We start from the raw sequence: 18765 nt of genomic DNA on the forward strand, positions 1-18765 counted from the left end.
AAGAGCGGAAGCTCCGTAGCAAAGGCTGAGATGTACTGAGAGGTACTGCAGTCCTTGTGCTTGGTGAAGTGCGTTTACTGATTACATTTGTTTTAAATGGATTAGCTCTCATAAAACAAACAAGGGGATTAAAAAGATTCCTGCAAAGGAAGCTTGGATAAAGATAACACAAGCATACGTGAGCAACAAGAGAATGGCAGAGAAGGGCCTGATTTCTATCCCGGTGTCCTCTTCAACAGTCACACTACAACGCAGAAACAATCACAGTCTAATAAGATATGACAAGAAGTTCACCGAAACCTTGCTGAGATTCAAGTATGGATGTGCAACCACTATCATAAATGATGAACTTCACTATAAGTACACACTACGCCTTCAGATTATTAGCTAATGACAGCAGGCCATGAATATAATGTAAATAAACAAGGGAGAGCATGTCTGTAAACTGAGTGTTATTCTACCTAAAGAGTTTAAAAGACTATTGTTCTAAACCAACACTGCCCAAAGAACTTTCTCGGATGATGAAATTTTCTCCGTCTGTGTCGTCCAAAATCGTAGGCCTTAGCCACACGTGGCTATTAATCAACTGAAATGTGGCTACTGTGTCTGACGAATTAAATTTTTATCTTTTATCAGATAATTAAATTTAAATACCCATATGTGGCTAGTGGCTACCTTATTGGCCTGCACAGCACTGGACACTAGTAGATCACTACTGTCTCAAAACATACAGCTCTCAGCAAGCAGTGTACTTGCCTGCTTTTGTGCCTTTGGTTATTCTCTCTGCCTAGAATGTTCTCTTGACCCTGTCCATCTAGTACTAAGTTCTTATTTCGAAGACACATTTCAAGTATCACTCTCTTTAGCTTTCCCTGACTACTCCTCACCCCACAAGATTAATGGCTCCCTCATGTCTGTCCCCTAGCCCTTGTACATCCCTCATCACAGCACGTAGAGCTATTTGCTCGTATGTCTGAAGTTCTGTGATAGTGAGCTCCTCAAGGCAGAGCCGTGTCTTATTTAATCACTGCACGACATCCAGCACAGGCACGGTTACTGAACAGGGCAAAGAATGAACGAACAAACCTGGGTCTTCCAATCACACTGCAGTGCTACCGCCACCACACCAAACACACCAAAAGATGGCTCCAGAAAAGTATGCTGAAGGCTATGCTCTGCTACTTCGAGTGCTGGATGCTGCTTCACTAGACAATTTCATTTCTATGATTATCATTGTTTGGCTCTTAAAGATGCAGATGGCACAGGGATTTCTTAAGCAGCTCAGAAAGCATCTATCCTTTGAAGAGGACAAGATGAAGGTGGACGGTGGGGTGAGTCCCCTTTCTGTCTCAAGTGTCAACTTTCAAATACTGCAAGGTAAAATGACTGCTCTGATGCAGTAGTATGTTTTCATGTGCTCTTTATTAATATTTACCAAGCTTTTCCTGTGTACTCTACATGCAGTTTTAGCTACTGAGGTACAAGTGTATGCCTCCCCCCGTACCCTCCCTCTCAAAACCCAGAGAAACTGTTTCTCTCTCTTCATGACCTCTCATTAAATGGGTGTGACTTTGTTAGAAAGACCAAAGGAAAGGCTTTGACCACGCAATGACTTATTCTAGATTTCATTGCTGAATTCGAGATTTGGCTATATTTAGCAAAGCTATAACCGTCATCATGCCCGAAGCCAGGAAGAAGACACCATTCACAAGCCACCCCCTGAAAATCTGCAGTTGCCACTAAAAAACCAGACTTCCCAGCAGGCAAAGACATCTGAAGCGGGAGGGGTCAAATTGGTTGTTTGCATCAAGGGAAGACCTCACATGCTTATAGCCAACCTCCCTGCCTGGCGCTGAAGCTCTCCGTGGCCTTATTTCCTTTTCTTTTCTCTCCAACATACCTTCTGCTTGGGCCAAACACCCTCATTATCTCCCCTGTCCACTCCTTCCTGTAACACTGGTCTTCTCACTCCCCCGGCTGCTTCTGCTTCAAGCTTCTTGCCTCTCCTCGAACCTTCGGGACCACTCCTTCCCCAGACACCAGCCACCTCCTCGCCCCCACTACTGGCAAAGGGCTGAGGCACAGAGGGAAGCAGTGCACACTGGACAGCTAGCCAATGGTTACTCAGAAGGCCCAGGGCCACTGGGGAAAGCAAGCAGCCAGCACAGCCAGGAAGCAAATGTAAAAGAACTTCCTTCTACCATGCCATGTCCTTCTTTCCTTGACTCTGGAAGGGAAACTTCTACCAACCAAAATGATAACACCAGACTAGCCAGTTTTCCCAGAACTCACCATACTGTCTCCCCTCTCCGCACTTTTACATGTGCTATTCTTTCTGCTTAGAAAGGCTTGAGTAACCCTCATCCGGAATATATGCTGGGTAATTTCCATTCCTGTTCAAACGACACTTCATCTGGAAACCCTCAGCCCCAGGCCCTTTATCATCTCATAACATCTTTTTACCGCCTACTCCACACCCAGGACCATGCTAAGTGCTGCACACTTATCGTAGCGTTATTTGCTGGTCTATGAGCTTCTTAAGAGCCGGGCCCAAGTCCCATTCATCCCAGTAGCTCTGGAGCCTAATACAGCACCTGCCACAGAGAAGGCACCAACAAACGTTCACTAAACGAATACATGCATGCATCATACTGATACCACCAATACATATTTATGCCATACATACACACACACACACACGCGCGCACACACATTTGTTAGGTTTACGTGATTTCACACATATTTTTTAAGCCTCACTACTTTGCACTGTAGGTAGGAGAAACTGTCAGTTTACTGACATGGAGACTTACTGAGTAGTTCTCATTAGCCCTAGACCTGAATTCCTTTAGTGTAGGTCAGAAAACTTTCCTGAAGGGCCCCCTGCTCCACCTTATACAGAACGTTCAGGACTGCTGTCTTGGACACAGCAGGTAGTCAACATTTACGTATTGTCTGGAGCTTAGATGTAAGGCCTCATATAGCTAAGGGGATATGACAAAAGCGTAGCCTCTCAGTCCTCCTTTGAGCATTGCTCCACTTTTCCCATTGAGCTCCTTCTGGAAGCTTAAACCAGATCTTCCCTTGACATCACACGCCTGTTACTTCACACATGATTTAGCATCTCATCGTGGCATCTTCACTGAGGAAGCTAGAGAGAAAATATCCTCCCCTGCACCAGCCTACACAAAGCCAGACCCCTCGTGACTTAGAACCTTCACTTCCCCCAGACAGACAAACCCTCACTGGACTAGTTAGGGAAACTGGGTGACTGGGGCTGATGCCGCTGACGGAAAGATGGCAGCCCAGGCACTCTCCTGCCTTACACTCCAGCACCTCCTCCTTCGGGTTCCTGCGATTCCTCACTGTAAAGTACAGACCAAACCCACGTGAGGGAAAAAGGGACGGTCAGTGAGATGAGGTGGTAACGGGGTCTAAGCTTGAAGCCCAGCACGTCATCCCTCCCTGAACCGCCTGGCCACTGCCCTGGGCACTCTGATGCATGATTCTCGTCATCCTAAGACAACACTGGCTGGGACTGCTGGCTAGGTCAGCACCTGGGGACTCAAAGCGACGAGGGTTCAGGAAGGAGCATGGCTACCCAAAACATCTGTTGACCCTTTAAGGAGCTGCTGATGCCTCTGCAAAGAACATTTGGCTGTGTCTACCCACACTGGGGGAAAGGAAAGCTGCAGACTGCTGCAGTCAAACTAGCCTTCACATTGCCCCCCATTCCTCCTGGCTGAGAAATAATGGCTACCAATTATTGAACATCTGAAAAATGTTAAATAATTTACATACATTGCCTCAGTTAATATTCAAGACCGCTCCGTAGGGCAGTGGTTCTGAAACTTTAGCTTGCAGCAGAATCTCTCCAGGAACTTGTTAAAGCCCCACAACCAAATTTATGGGGTGAGGCCTGAATCTGCATTTCTAACAAGCTCCCACGTGATGCTGACGCTCTGGACCGAGGCTCCACACTTTGAGAGTGCCAGAGGGAAACAGAGATTCAAGAGAGGTCTGAAATGTCTTACCCAAGGTTTCACAGCTAGTAAAGAACAGATCCAGAATTTGAATCTAGATCTACCTGATTCCACAGACAGCCCTGGTAACCGTGCTGCTGTAGGGGTGAATGTTTGCCTTGTTTTCATAAATTCACTGACAGCTCCTTAAATGCAGGCATCACACTTTAAACCTCCCTATATCCTTCCCAGAACCTTGCAGTGCCTTTGTACTTGGTGGGTTCTTCACAAGTACTTTGTATACTGGCTCCTACACAGCTACATACTTCTAAGAACCACATACTCAAATTCAGTTATAGTCAAAGAACATAAAGAGGGCGACACTGCCAGACCTAGCTGAGCCTTTGTCCGTGCTGTCACCGTACCTGGATAATTCCTGCTCGTCCTTCAGTCAGTCACTTCCTGCCGCAAGCAGTTCTTAGCTCTCTAAAATTGGAGGCCACTGCACCCTAAGCTTATCTCCATGATAGCACATATTGCTCTGTTTTAAGTGGCTGTTTTCCATCTCTCAAAGTAGTTTGTAAATTCCAGTATCTAGTTTTAAATCATATTCCCCAGAGCCCAGCACAGTGCCTGGCACATCACAGACACTCCATAACTGTTTGTTGAATGAATACAGAGCTGCAAGCCCTCAGTTCCATTTAAAAATACCATCATGCATGATGTGCAGTTCTCAGGGATGAATTTGGGGAAGAGAAGGGCAGCCTAGATAAAAAAGACCAATTTTGCCTTTTCTCCTCCCCGTCAACTCAGACTCCGAGAAAAGGCACTGCTTAGGGTAGCATCACCTCTAATGAGACAATATCCTAGCTGAACAAAATGTTTCTGGGCTCTAAGTTCAGCAGAGGCTGTTGAGAGGGAAGGAAAGAGCTCTGGGCCCCCTCCTTCCTCTTGATTTCTCTCTCACACACACTCCTTCTCCATTTCTCCATCCCACTGCAGTCAAGGGCTTTGGCACAGGTATGAAACAGACAGACCAGACTCAAGGGTGTGGATCTGGCAGCGGGCACAGAAGCATCTCCCATCCTGCACCAAAGCCCACAAGGAAGGATCCAGAGGGACAGTGACTCAGGCCCCGGATTAAGTCCAGCTAGGGCAGTACTGAAAATGGAAAAGAGCAACAATTTCATAAGGACATCAACTGCCAGGTCTTTTTTAAACCAGTGTTTTTAAAAAGTCTTCAACCGTAACCCCAGAAAACTGGGCCCAGCTGAATCCCATGCTGACACAAGCTGAGAGCCAAACAGCTCCTCCTCCAAACCCACCACGAGCAACACTCACCGTGTCAGGCATGTCCCAAGCCCAGGTTGGGGCCCTTGCTCCAACCTTAGCTTGCAAGAAGGCTTCTTCTCCTGCTAATAAACTGTTCCCCCACCATGCTGCAGGAATAGAGGCCTCCCCTTCCCCCATCCCCTCTCGGCTGATAAAACAACCTACAGCAGGTTGGCCCCAACCAATTAGTTGGAATAGCTTCATGCCAAGGAAATTGCTGCTTTTATTAAAAATAAAAGCTCACTAGGCAGGCAATGGGCTGTGAAAATTATGAGTCTGGCATAATTATGAAGGTCGACGTTAAGGTTACCAAAAGAGACATGCAAAGATTACAGGGAGGGCAGCCTGGGGGATGAAGATATATATCTACATGTCTATAGATACACAGATGAACACGTGTGTAGGGAATTTACACAGCAGATCTAAATAACATTAACATCCTCTCCAAAAGAGAAAAAGAAAAAATCGGAGGCCACTCTCAAGTAATTCTTTTGGCAAAACAACCCCCCCCCCCCACACACACACCAAAAACCGAAAAACAAGAACAGGAGAAAGAGGGGCCTACTGGACTGATTTCAAAATAACCACATTCATTTCATGTAATTTGTTATCTTAGCTGCATCCTGGGGACCTGATTACAGTTGGGTCAGGAAACAAACCTAGTCAAATCCAACAAGAGCCTTGGCTCTTAGAAAAACACACTCTGATTCTCTGAAAATCCTCTCTTCCTTCCAGTGCCTACTCAAGGGAGTGGGAAAGTTGGGTAGGAGAAGAAACCCCTCTTAAAGGTCCTCCATCCCCACCGCTCAGCCCTCACATCAGTATTTCAAGTTTTAGGTGGATGACAAGCCCCACACCCTACATCTGATGTAAACCTTTACACTTTCACACATACGTTTTCTCGTCTGATCCTCATAATTCGGCGAGGCAGGCAAGAAGTGGCTTGTCAAAATTTTTTTTTAAATAAAAGGCCACCGAGGTAAACAATTTCTGGCAAATTCCCCCCACCCCATAAAGCCCTGTCACTTTGAAATCTCAGTTTCAAATTTCTCAAGGACAATGATTCACAGGGCAAGGGGAGGGGGAAGGGAGGGTCAACTGGTCAAAACCCATTCATACATTCAACGTCTTGCTGCATCAGCACAAGATTTTAATTTACGGCGCACTGAAAGAGTCCCACCATACCTTCCGCCAACACCTCGTCCACAGTGACCTGCTGTCGCCCAATCCCAAAGACCCTTCCGATGTAGCCACTGCCCAGGCCCGAGGTGCTGCCCCCTCCTCCGCTGGAGCCGGAGCCCAGGCCAGAGCCGCCCTGCTCTCGCCGGGAGTCGAAAAACTTCTTCATCTTGCGAAAAGGAAGCAGTAAAGCAAAATACCGACGGTTTCTAGATTTTTTTTTTTTTTTTTTAACAAGAGATCCAAGGATTTCTTCTCGGATTTCAGCTAGGAGAGGAGCCACCCGAATCCGGCCGAGGGGGTGGGGGCTGAGGGAGGATGCCTATAGGAATACGCGTGTCAATCGCGCGGCGGTCCCCTCCTCCTCAAGAGAGCGATTCGTGTAAGTTTAAACCTGTGATGACAGAGGAAGAGAGAGAGGATGAATCAGTAACACACTTAAAAATTCAACTGCTGAGTCCTAGGGGGAGCAAAAGCCACCATCCTGGGGAAACGCTTCATGCATTTTCTTAGAAAAACCCTGGGGCTGGAAACGCGTCCCCGGCCCCACAACCCGGGACCCTGTGCCCCAGGGTCTGAAAAACGAGGGATTCGGGCCGCCTCGGGCAGCGCTGACCCAACCCGGCACTGCTTCCCCTCCTCCCCGGTCTCCCCGCCGCCCCGCGAGGCAGCATCCCAGCGGCACCCACTTGAGATGGCTTGGCGGCCGGCGCCCAGCTACCAGCACCGCAACATTGTCACGGCCGCCGGGCCGGCCTGCGACAAGGAGAGGAGGCGGCGCTGCAGCGAGAGCCGGGGCCGCGTTCGGCGCCCGCCCGCCCGCCAGCTGATCCCCGGAGCGCCCGGCTGAGACTAACCCGCCGCCCCTCCCCCGCGCGCGCTCCCGCTCGGCTCCATCCACCCAACCAGGAAGTGAACCGCCGCCGGAAGTGCCTCTCGGGGCGACCCGGCCAGGGGCCCAGGCCACCGGCGGCCGGCGCTCTGTCGCCACAGACGGGAAGGAGTTGTCGGAGAGAAGGGGACCGGGGAAATGGGATCTCAGTGCGGAGAGAGTTTTGGAAAAGAACGTTGAAATTGCCCGACCCGTAGGGCACTATGGGAAAGGTTGTTCGGCGCAGCCCAGCGACTGGACTGCAACTCCCAGGATGCCCCTGGACGACCGAGCGAGGCGGCTGCGGTGGCCTCCTCGGCCACGGAGGTGGTTAGTGGAGTGGTGCATTTGTGAGGATTCAGTTATTTAAACACATCCGGTAAAGAAACTGCCAGAGACCAGGGTTTCCACCCTGCTGCATGTTCCACCCTTCTGGAGCCATCTTATTTGCGACTTGACCTCCCTGCCCAAGGGATTCTGGGGATTGTGGTTTCCGAACGGATCGAGACTGACACCTGAAGGACGCGGCTTAGCCGCTTAGCCCCTAGCTGGTCCTGCGGGGCTTACCGACGTCACCTGAGCAGAGGTGGAAGACTGGAGGTGATCGGGAAATTTTTGCTGGCAGTTGCTGCCAGGCCACACCCGAAAGCCAACCCTAACATAAATAAACCCAGAGCCCTTCCTCCTCCAACTTCAAAAGCTGCTTTTGCTCCCAGACGTTACTGAGAACCGGCTCACGGGTCAGCTCTGAGCTAGGTAGGCGCTCTGAGAACGCTTAATAAGACCGTATCTTTTCAGGAAGTCTACAGGCGAGACTCAAACTGAGAAACTTAAAGGGTGTGTGTGCGGGGCAAATCGTAGGGTACCAGGAGACCCAAACCCCAAACTTTGGGGCTCGTCTGTCGGTGACCTTTTCCACCTTTTCTGATGCTGTGGCTGTGCTGACCTTTGTTAAGCCACTCCCACACAAGAACTCTAGGGTGACCTTCTGCTATTTGTTTTCACTTCAAGATTCCCCTTTTGATGCTTATTTTATCCTGATACCGCCCGAGTGCCGAGAGTGGAGGTGGACGATGTGATTTGCATCTGCAAAATGCAGAAGATTTGGGACCCCTCTTGGAACCTTCTTCCATCCCTAGATTTCCTGATAGATGATGCTGAAGGTAGTGCCAAGTCCCTGCCCATCCCCCCTCCCCAAATCCATGATGTTTCAAGTCCCTCAATATAGGTTATTTCTCACCTCCACCTGCTTTCCCTAATTCTGCGACAGCCTTCTTGGCTTGTAAATTAGTCCCAGAATTTTTTCAGCAGGCATTTGAGGAGCGTAGAGAAAGGTGCTCCAGGGCGGAGGGGGGGTCGGGGGGGATGGTTCTTGCTTTTTCTAAAATGACTATTGAACTGAGTTGTGACTGGCTTGACGGCAGTTTCTACTGCTTCTTCCTCTTCTTCCTCCTCCTTCTCTTTTTCTCCTCCCTCTTTTCCTTCTCCCTTTTCTCCTCCTCCTCTTCCTCTTTCTTCCTTGTGTTTCAAGTAGTATCACTGTAGTTAAACTATCAGTTACAGTTCCTGTGTAGAGACAGCATCTTTTCAGGGAGTCAGTGTTGTCACCTCGATTCACAAATCCATGCAGCCACCTCCAGGGCAGAATGCAGCACCTGCTGAAACATTCCCTCAAACCAAGCCCACGGGGGGCATGTTCGCTGCACTTTCCTTAAAAGTCTAGATTCTTCTCCAAGGAAGTTTGGAATAGATCTTAAAATAGATGGGAAAGCATATTTGAAATTAGATTCATTGACCTCCATCTTTCTCTGCATCTATTGATCTTGCCTGGCTTTTTTATTTTCTTTTTTTAATTTCTTTTATTTTTGTGGCTGCGTTGGGTCTTCGTTGCTGCGCATGGGCTTTCTCTAGTTGTGGAGAGCGGGGGCTACTCTTCGCTGCGGTGCGTGGGCTTCTCATTGTTGTGGCTTCTCTTGTTGCAGAGCACGGGCTCTAGGCACTGGGCTTCAGTAGTTGCAGCGCAGGGGCTCAGTAGTTACAGCGCACAGGCTCTAGAGCGCAGGCTAAGTAGTTGTGGCAGATGGGTTTAGTTGCGTCTCGGCATGTGGGATCTTCCCGGACCAGGGATCGAACCCGTGTCCCCTGCACTGGCAGGTGGATTCTTAACCACTGCGCCACCAGGGAAGTCCCTTGCCTGGCTTTTTTAAAGAAGCCCTGTTGGATCCTGGAATCTGTTGCTATCTCAGTTTTTACTTCTCTAGACTTTCCTGATACCAGACTAGGCCTGACTTATGCAAATCCCAAGTCTTACTTCTGAGATACAAAAATGTGTTTTTATCCTGTAAGATTAAGGTAGCTAACATGTATTTATTGAGCACTCATGTGGACGCTTTGATCAGAATCGGAGGGAGGAAGTTTTAAAAAGAAGAAGAAAAAGAAGGAAAAAACAGAAGACTGGACTTCTTGTCTTCCATTCTCTTAGAGACTAATGGCAGTTATAATGTCAAAACTACAGTTTTTAATGCTTTACAGATATTAAGTTAGTGAATCCTCACAACAACCCTATGAAATAAGGTACTATTATTATTTTCACTTTATAGATGGAGGAACTGAAGCATAGAGATAAGTGACTTGCCCAAAGTCACACAGATAGTAACTGGAAAAACCAGGACTCAAATCCAAGCATCTTAGCTTCAGAACTCAGTGCTTAACTAGCTACACCAAACTGCCTCCTCAAGGTAAGAAACATATCTATAAGCAGCACAGGACTGGGAGACAGGAAACCCCTGCCACTCCATAGCTGTGCCCCTAGACCACTTAGCTCTCTGGACCTATTTTCTCAGCCATAAAGCCATAGCTGTCTTACAACTCAGTAATTCTCTTGATCTTAGTGTAAAATAATCAGATCAACCACTGTAATCTCAAAACTCCTACCACACTTATTTCTGTATGATTTGTCCTCCCTGGCCTTGCAGCTTTTCAAGTATATTGTCACCTCAACCAACTACTCAGAATGAGGTAACAGTCTTCTACTTATCTCCTTGAACATCCAGTACAATAGTTTATATAGTCTGTCCTTACCAGTATTTAAATAAACCAAATAATTGACTTCAAATTAAATGTGACACAGAAAACAATTTGATTAGGGTGGAAAAGTTGTTTTCAGTTATTCTAGACCATTTTGAACTTGGTCAAGGAGATACTATGGAGAAATATCCAATTAAAGGGAAAGGGAAAGGAAAGTTACTATACATCTTCCGCATGCCAATTACTGATTTAGGCACTTAACATAGTATCTTGTTTAACCCTCATGGATGCACCTGTGCAAAGTAGACACTATTATACTATTATCCTCAATTTTATAAATGAACAATGAAGATTTTGTTAGTAGCAGAGGGATGTGCATGGTTTGTTAGGTTCGGAGGAAATGATTTGACCTGTGATGTGACTAAACCATGTCACAGTAAACCCAGTTATGGCAAATGTGTGGTTCATCCGTAGAGGAAATCAAAGGGAAGGGGACCAACATTATTTAAGGACCTTAACTAAGGCCTGCACTGCATTGGATATTTAATCATATCATTCAGCCTTCACAATGCACTTCTGAGGTGTGTGTTACTTTTATTTTATCAATGTGGAAACAGGCTGAGTGTGGTTAAAGTATGTCAACTGTTGCTACACACAGCCTGCAAAGGGCAGAACCAGAATCACAACCTGACCTCAAAACCCACTCATTTTCACTGTACCATATAGCCATTCTATATTGCAATCTTTTAGTCCAGTGGAACTTACTAGAAATGCAAATTATCAGGCCCCACCTAGATCTGTTGAATAGGAGGGAGGGGCAGAGGTGACAATCTCTTTTCACCAACCATCCAGGTGATTCTGATGCATTTTCAAGTTTGAGAGCCCCTGTTTAGCAGAAGGGACATAGTAACAACCATTTCTTTTCTTTAAAAAGATTTCTTGGATTTTTTTGGTTTTGTTTTGTTTTCTGGTTAGAAAAGTAATTGTATAATCATTGAAGAAAGTATGAAGAAGTCAACTCAGAATAAAAATCACTCAGAGATAATTGCTATTGACTTTTTTTTTTTGCATTCACTGTTTTCATGAAGCTCAAATTTTCAAGGACCTCTCAACATTTTCCAGTCCAATGCCCTATTGTAACTCTAAATCCCGTTTCTCCCTTTAGTTGCCCTATAAATCTTTCAACTACCCCTTCTGCTGTGTTCTGCTATTTACTGTTACTACAGCACTTTGAATGTACAGTTGGCCCTCTCTATCTGACGGTTGCACATCTGAGGATTAAACCAAGTACAGATGGAAAATATTCAGAAAAAAAAAAATTCCAGAAAGTTCCAAAAAGCAAAACTTGAATTTACCTTGGCCAGCAACTATTTACATAGCATTTACATTGTATTAGGTTTTATAATAATTTAGAGATGATTTAAAGTATCATCTCTTGTGCATAAGTTTTGTGCAAATACTGCACCATTTTATGTAAGGGACTCGAGCATCAGCAGATTTTGGTATCTGAGAAGAGTCCTGGAACAAATCCCCCTCAGATCCTGAGGGACGACTATACCTTCATTTATAGCCCATATCAATGTGTACTGTCGTTACTGGTTTACATGTTTATCCCTTCAGGATTACACCACATTCACCTTTCTGTCCTTAGCAACTGACTCACACATACGTAGTGAGTGCTCAATAAATACTTTGAACAAATGAATTAGTAATTTAATGAAAAATCAAACAAAATTGCTGAAACATATTCAATGCTTATCAGGGTCCTAATTAGATAGAATTCTAATAGTCTGATTAACCATAGAAATGTTCTCTTAGCAGAATTCCTTCATCAAAACTGTTGCTAAACCTGAAAGTCCAAGTTAGATACCAGTAAATCTCAATGGATGAATAAAGTGTATAGGATATTCAGTCCTCTTGGATAACACGAAAGGCAGGTGAAACATTCTAGGTCTCTCATATTTCCACCTTCTCCTGCAGTTCATTTTGATGTCATTAGTTGAACATCAATTTACCTTGAATTTTCATCCTTCTCCAGCAACTACCCCATTTTTCTGTACCTCTTTCCTGCAAAAACATCTCAATACAATTGTCTATTCTTGCTGTCTCCAACAATTCTCCACATTAATATGTCCAATAGGCAGCTCTCAGTCCTCATCTTTTATTAAAACTCAATTTATTTAAACAACAACAGGAAGAAAACAGTTCACCTGTTTCTCCCACCATGCCCCCTCACCCCACCCCCACCTTTGGAAATCACCAATCTGTTCTCTGCATCTAAGAGATATATACATATATGTATAACAGAGATCACATGCTATTTGTCTTTCTCTGACTTATTTCACTTAGCATAATGCCCTTGAGGTCCATTCATATTGTCACATGTGGCAAGATTTCCTTTTTTATGGCTGAATAATATTCCATTGTGTATATATATCATAGTTTCTTTATCCATTTATCCATCAGTGAACACTTAGGTTGTTAACATACCTTGGCTATTGTAAATAATGTTACAATGAACATGGAGGTGCATATATCTTTTCAAATTAGTGTTTTCATTTTCTACAGATAAATACCAGGAAGTGGAATTGCTGGATCATATGGTAGTTCTATTTTTTATTTTTCTGAGGAAACTCCTTCTGTTTTCCATAGTGGCTATGCCAATTTACATTCCTGCCAACAGTGCACAAATATACCCTTTTCTCCACATCCTCACCAACACTTGTTATTTCTAGTCTTTTTGATAATAGCCATTTTAACAGGTGTAAGGTGATATCTCATTGTGGTTTTGATTTGCCTTTCCCTGATGGTTGATGGTGTAGAACATCTTTTCATGTACCTATTGGCCATCCATATGTCTTCTTTGGAAAAATACATCTTCATATCTTCTGCCCATTTTTAAATCAGATTGTTTTATGCTATTGAGTCATATGAGTTCTTTATATTTTTGGATATTAGCCCCTTATTAGATAGATGATTTGCAAATATTTTCTCCCATTCAGTATGTTGGCCTTTTTGTTTTGTTGATGGTTTCCTTGGCTGTACAGAAGCTTTTTAGTTTAATGTAGCCCCACTTGTTTATTTTTGCTTTTGTTGCTTTTGCTTTTGGAGTCAGATTCAAAAAAATCATGGCCAAGACCTATGTCAAGTAGCTTATGTTTTCTTCTAGGAGTCTTATGATTTCATGTCTTACTTTCAAATCTTTAATCCATTTTGAGATGATTTTTGTATATGGTATAAGATAGGGGTCCAGTTTCATTCTTTTGCAAGTGGCTGTCCATTTTCCCAACATTTTATTGAAAAGACTGTTCTTTCCCCATTGTATGTTCTTGGCTCCTTTTCATACGTGCATGCGTTTATTTCTGGGCCCTGTATTCTATTTCATTGATCTATGTGTATGTATTCCAATACTATACTGTTTTAATTATTATAGCTTTGTAATATAGTTAAATCAAGGAGCATGAGGCCTCCAGCTTTGTTCGTCTTTCTCAAGATTGTTTTGCCTATAAAGGGTCTTTTATGGTTCCATACAAATTTTAGGATTTTTCTGTTCTGTTTCTGTGAAATATGCAATTGGAATTTTGATAGGGATTGCACTGAATCTGTATATTGCTTTGGGCAGTGTGGACATTTTAATAATATTAATTCTTCCAATCCATGAGCATGGAATATCTTTCCATTTATTTGTGCTATTGACATTTTGATCATTTCCTTTTAGCATTTTTCCATATATAAATTGTTTTGTTTTGTTTTTTTACCATATTGGATCACAATACATATTTGGTACTTTTTTTTTCATTTAATAGTTTCCCATTTCATTACATGTTTTTCAGAAGCATTATTTTTAATGGCTGCTCTTAATAATATGTTCTTTGAATACTGTATTGTTTTATTTTAAAATTTTACTGTTATACATACAGTAAGTCCCCTACATACGAATGAGTTCCATTCTGAGAGCACATACATAAGTCCAATTTGTTCGTTAAGTCCAACAAAGTTAGCCTAGGCACCCAACTAACACAATTGGCTATGTAGTACTGTACTGTAATAGGTTTATAATAGTTTTCACACAAATAATACATAAAAAACAAACAAACACAAAAAATAAAGAAAACATTTTTAATCTTACTGTACTGTACTACTGTACCTTAAAAAGTAGAGTAGTACAGTACAACAGCTGGCATACAGGGGCTGGCATCAAGTGAAGAGGCAAGAAGAGTTACTGACTGGAGGAGGGAGAGGAGGTGGGAGATGGTAGAGCTGAAGGATCGTCAGCAATAGGAGACGGAGGGCAAGCTTCAATTTCACTCATGCCTGATGTTGATGGACTGCATGTTTGCATCTTTGAAAGTTCACAACTTGAAGGTTTGTATGCAGGGGACTTACTGTATATGATTAGAATGAATATCCTTATTTGTGCTGCTTTGACTTTTTTCCTAAGGCTATGATTTTTTTTTTTAATGGAATAACTGGGTCAAAAGGTATGAATGTTTTTACAGCTATAGAGCCAAAGTACCCTCTAGGAAAGTTAATACTGATTTGCTCCCCACTCAGTGATGCAGTTAACAAATGTTAAAGCGCCCACCATGGGCTACGCCTTGCCGCTCCGCAGCATGTGGGATCTTCTCTGAGCCTAGCCGCTCCGCAGCATGTGGGATCCTCCAGGACCGGGGCACGAACCCGTGTTCCCAGCATCGGCAGGCGGACTCTCAACCACTGTGCCACCAGGGAGGCCCTGGGCTATGCCTTTGAAAGTTTATTACGATGAACAAAATAGATATACTCCTTGTAACTCAAGAAGTTTTTGGTCTTAAATAAGACGTTAAATCCTAAGTATTTCCGTACCCTTGTGAACACTGAGTTTGTACAGTGTAAAGAGAAATCTAGGACTTCCCTGGTGGTCCAATGGTTAAGACTCTGCACTTCCAATGAAGGGAGCATGGGTTCAATACCTGGTCAGGGAGCTAAGATCCCTTATGCCACACAGCATGGTCAAAATAAATAGATAAATAAAATACAATAAAATAGGGCTTCCCTGGTGGCGCAGTGGTTGAGAGTCCGCCTGCCGATGCAGGGGACGCGGGTTCGTGCCCCGGTCCGGGAGGATCCCGCGTGCCGTGGAGCGGCTGGGCCCGTGAGCCATGGCCACTGAGCCTGCGCGTCCGGAGCCTGTGCTCTGCGGCGGGAGAGGCCACGGCAGTGAGAGGCCCGCGTACCCCCCCCCAAAAAAAAAACAAAAAAAGAAATACAATAAAATAGCCCCCAGGCTTCCCTGGTGGCGCAGTGGTTGAGAGTCCGCCTGCCGATGCAGGGGACACGGGTTCATGCCCCGGTCCGGGAAGATCCCACATGCCGCGGAGCGCCTGAGCCTGTGAGCCATGGCCGCTGAGCCTGCGCGTCCGGAGCCTGTGCTCCGCAACGGGAGAGGCCACAATGGTGAGAGGCCCGCGTACCGCAATAAAAAAAAAAAAAAAAAAAGCCCCCAGTCACTCTCTACCGGTGACCTGTCTTTAAAAAAAAAAGAAAAAAAAAAGAGAGATCTATTACATTTTTTTAAATTAATTTATTTATTTTTGGCTGCATTGGGTCTTCGTTGCTGCGTGCGGGCTTTCTCTAGTTGTGGCGAGCAGGGGGCTACTCTTCCTTGTGGTGTGTGGGCTTCTCATTGCGGTGGCTTCTCCTGTTGTGGAGCACAGGCTTCTAGGCGCGCGGGCTTCAGTAGTTGTGGCTCGTGGGCGCTAGAGCGCAGCCTCAGTAGTTATTGCGCACAGGGCTTAGTTGCTCTGCAGCATGTGGGATCTTCCTGGACCAGGGCTCAAACCCATGTCCACTGCATTGGCAGGTGGATTCTTAACCACTGTGCCACCAGGGAAGTCCCCTCTATTAAATTTTGATAAGTAGAGATGGTGCTCGTGGCTTTAATTGTCATTGTTTAAGTTAGTGAACATTTTTCAAAGACTCATTGAGAAAGACTCTCCTTGACCAAACTTGAATCAGCTCCTCTGAGTCCTTTTTTTTTTTTTTTTTTTTTTTTCCGGTACGCGGGCCTCTCACTGTTGTGGCCTCTCCCATTGTGGAGCACAGGGTCCGGACGCGCAGGCTCGGCGGCCATGGCTCACCGGCCCAGCCGCTCCGCGGCATGTGGGATCTTCCCGGACCGGGGCATGAACCCGTGTCCCCTGCATCGGCAAGCGGACTCTCAACCACTGCGCCACCAGGGAAGCCTGGGGGCTATTTTATTGTATTTTTTTTGTTGTTTTTTTTTTGGGGGGGTGGGTACGCGGGCCTCTCACTGCCGTGGCCTCTCCCGCCGCGGAGCACAGGCTCCGGACGCGCAGGCTCAGTGGCCATGGCTCACGGGCCCAGCCGCTCCACGGCACGCGGGATCTTCCCGGACCGGGGCACGAACCCGTGTCCTTTGCATCGGCAGGCGGACTCTCAACCACTGCACCACCAGGGAAGCCCTGAGTCCTCTTTTTGACTAGACTTTGACCTTGGGCTCGGTTCTTGGCCCAGTTAGTCCAGTTTTAGCAAGAATTCTGCTGGGCCAGTTTAGTGAAAATCCCTCACCCCTGATAGATGATCACTCTGGAAATCTGGTCACATTCCTTATCCTTCACTCTCAATATCTTATCACCTTGGGCCGCCTTAAGGCAAGAATCCTGTTGAGTCTGACCAGCAAGACTCCCCCTAGCCTTGATGTTTCCTCTTAGTAATTTTCCATCCACCCTGCCCTTTGGCTATAGATCTCTACTTATCCTGATTGGATTTGGATTTGAGCTTGGTCTCTCTTCCCTACCACCAAATCCTCATTGCAATAGTCCCTCCTGAATAAAGTCTTCTTTACTGTCTTTGACAAGTGTCATGAAATTTTTTTCTTTAACATTATGTTCAATCATTTATTCATTGATTGTTTTATTAAGTATCTATTTCATGTCAAAACTGTGTTAGGAACTGGAAATATAATGATAAATAGGTAGACATATTCCTTTCCTTACAGAGTTTATAATCTAAAACTTATTGGATATGTATATTTCTTCATTTAAAAATCACATTGTTATACAGTTTTTCTGTTGGAGCATTCATTTTTAAGAATTGATTGAAAGTACTCTTTTATTTATTCAGTTGGTATATACTGAGCTCCTCGCATGTACTAGGCACTGTTCTAGGAATAGGCAATTTGATGTGGAACAAGATAAACAAGGTTTCTCCTTGTAAGAGAGCCTATGTTAGGGTCAGGGTAAGGAAAACACAGTAGATGAACAAACAAGTCAAGAAAAATGTTGGATAATGGTAAATACCATAATATAATTAGACTAGAGTGATATGATAGAAATTGTCTGAGTGACTACTTTAGATTAGATGTGCCGGTCTTTATATATTAATGTTATTAATTAAAACCCCTTGGGCTTCCCTGGTGGCGCAGTGGTTGAGAATCCCCTGCATTGGGGATTCGATCCCTGGTCCAGGAAGATCCCACATGCCACGGAGTAATTAAGCCCGTGCGCCACAACTACTGAGCCTGCGTTCTAGAGCCCGTAGGCCACAACTACTGAGCCTGCGTGCCGCAACTACTGAAGCCCACGTGCCTAGAGCCTGTGCTCCGCACCAAGAGAAGCCACGGCAATGAGAAGCCTACGCACTGCAACGAAGAGTGGCCCCCGCTCACAGCAACTGTAGAAAGCCCACGTGCAGCAACGAAGATCCAATGCAGCCAAAAAAATAAATTAATTAAAAAAAAAAACACACTTGTCACATAAATGGAAAACACTTTTCCCCAATTTGATCTTAGGCCTTTAAAAAAATTTTTTTAAAACATCTTTATTAGCGTAAAATTGCTTTACAATGGTGTGTTAGTTTCTGCTTTATAACAAAGGACTCTAAAATTTTTTGATGAAAGGTTATTTTAAAAACATTTTTTCTAGTTATGATAATGTATAATCATTTGTAAAATTTGTAAATATAGAAAAGCAGGAAGAAGAAAAGCAGAAGGAAGAAGAATAAAAATAATTGATCTCATTACTCATAAGTAAACCCTACAACAGTTAGATGGATATCCTCCCTGTCATTTTCAGTATGCATGTATATTACCTATGTATGTGTGTGTGAATAGTTTTAGTTGATAGAGAAAATATTGCATTAAAACCGACTTCTTCCACTACGTGCAAGGAGCTCTGAGGTCTGCCAGGCACTGAGGATTTTAAAAAATGGTAAAATGATAAGCAAAAGTAGACATGAGACTTGCATATTTTCTACTTTTGTTTATATTTTGTTTTTCCTTTGGTTTTACCTTGGTTTATTTTATCTTTTTTTCTGCACCATGTGGTTTTTGGGATCTTAGTTCCCCAATCAGGGATCGAACCCAGGCCCATGGCAGTAAAAGCACCGAGTCTTAAC

The 18765-nt window shown here is 44.7% G+C and overlaps 1 protein-coding gene across 1 annotated transcript in view; it reads right to left on the bottom strand.

The window, feature by feature from the left end:
• The window catches only part of AAK1 (AP2 associated kinase 1), a 166681-nt gene extending 159397 nt beyond the window's left edge, over positions 1-7284 (bottom strand). Inside the window, exons 1-2 of the mRNA XM_082852018.1 lie at positions 7160-7284; positions 6477-6864 (exon numbers count right to left, since the gene is read on the bottom strand). Of these exons, the coding sequence (XP_082708144.1) occupies positions 6477-6639 (163 nt within the window). The 5' untranslated portion in view covers positions 6640-6864; positions 7160-7284. The remainder of the gene's footprint in view (positions 1-6476; positions 6865-7159) is intronic.
• Positions 7285-18765: the final 11481 nt, after the last annotated feature.

The sequence above is a fragment of the Leucopleurus acutus genome (assembly GCF_964270905.1).
Source record: "Leucopleurus acutus genome assembly, chromosome: 12".
Taxonomy (NCBI): domain Eukaryota; kingdom Metazoa; phylum Chordata; class Mammalia; order Artiodactyla; family Delphinidae; genus Leucopleurus; species Leucopleurus acutus.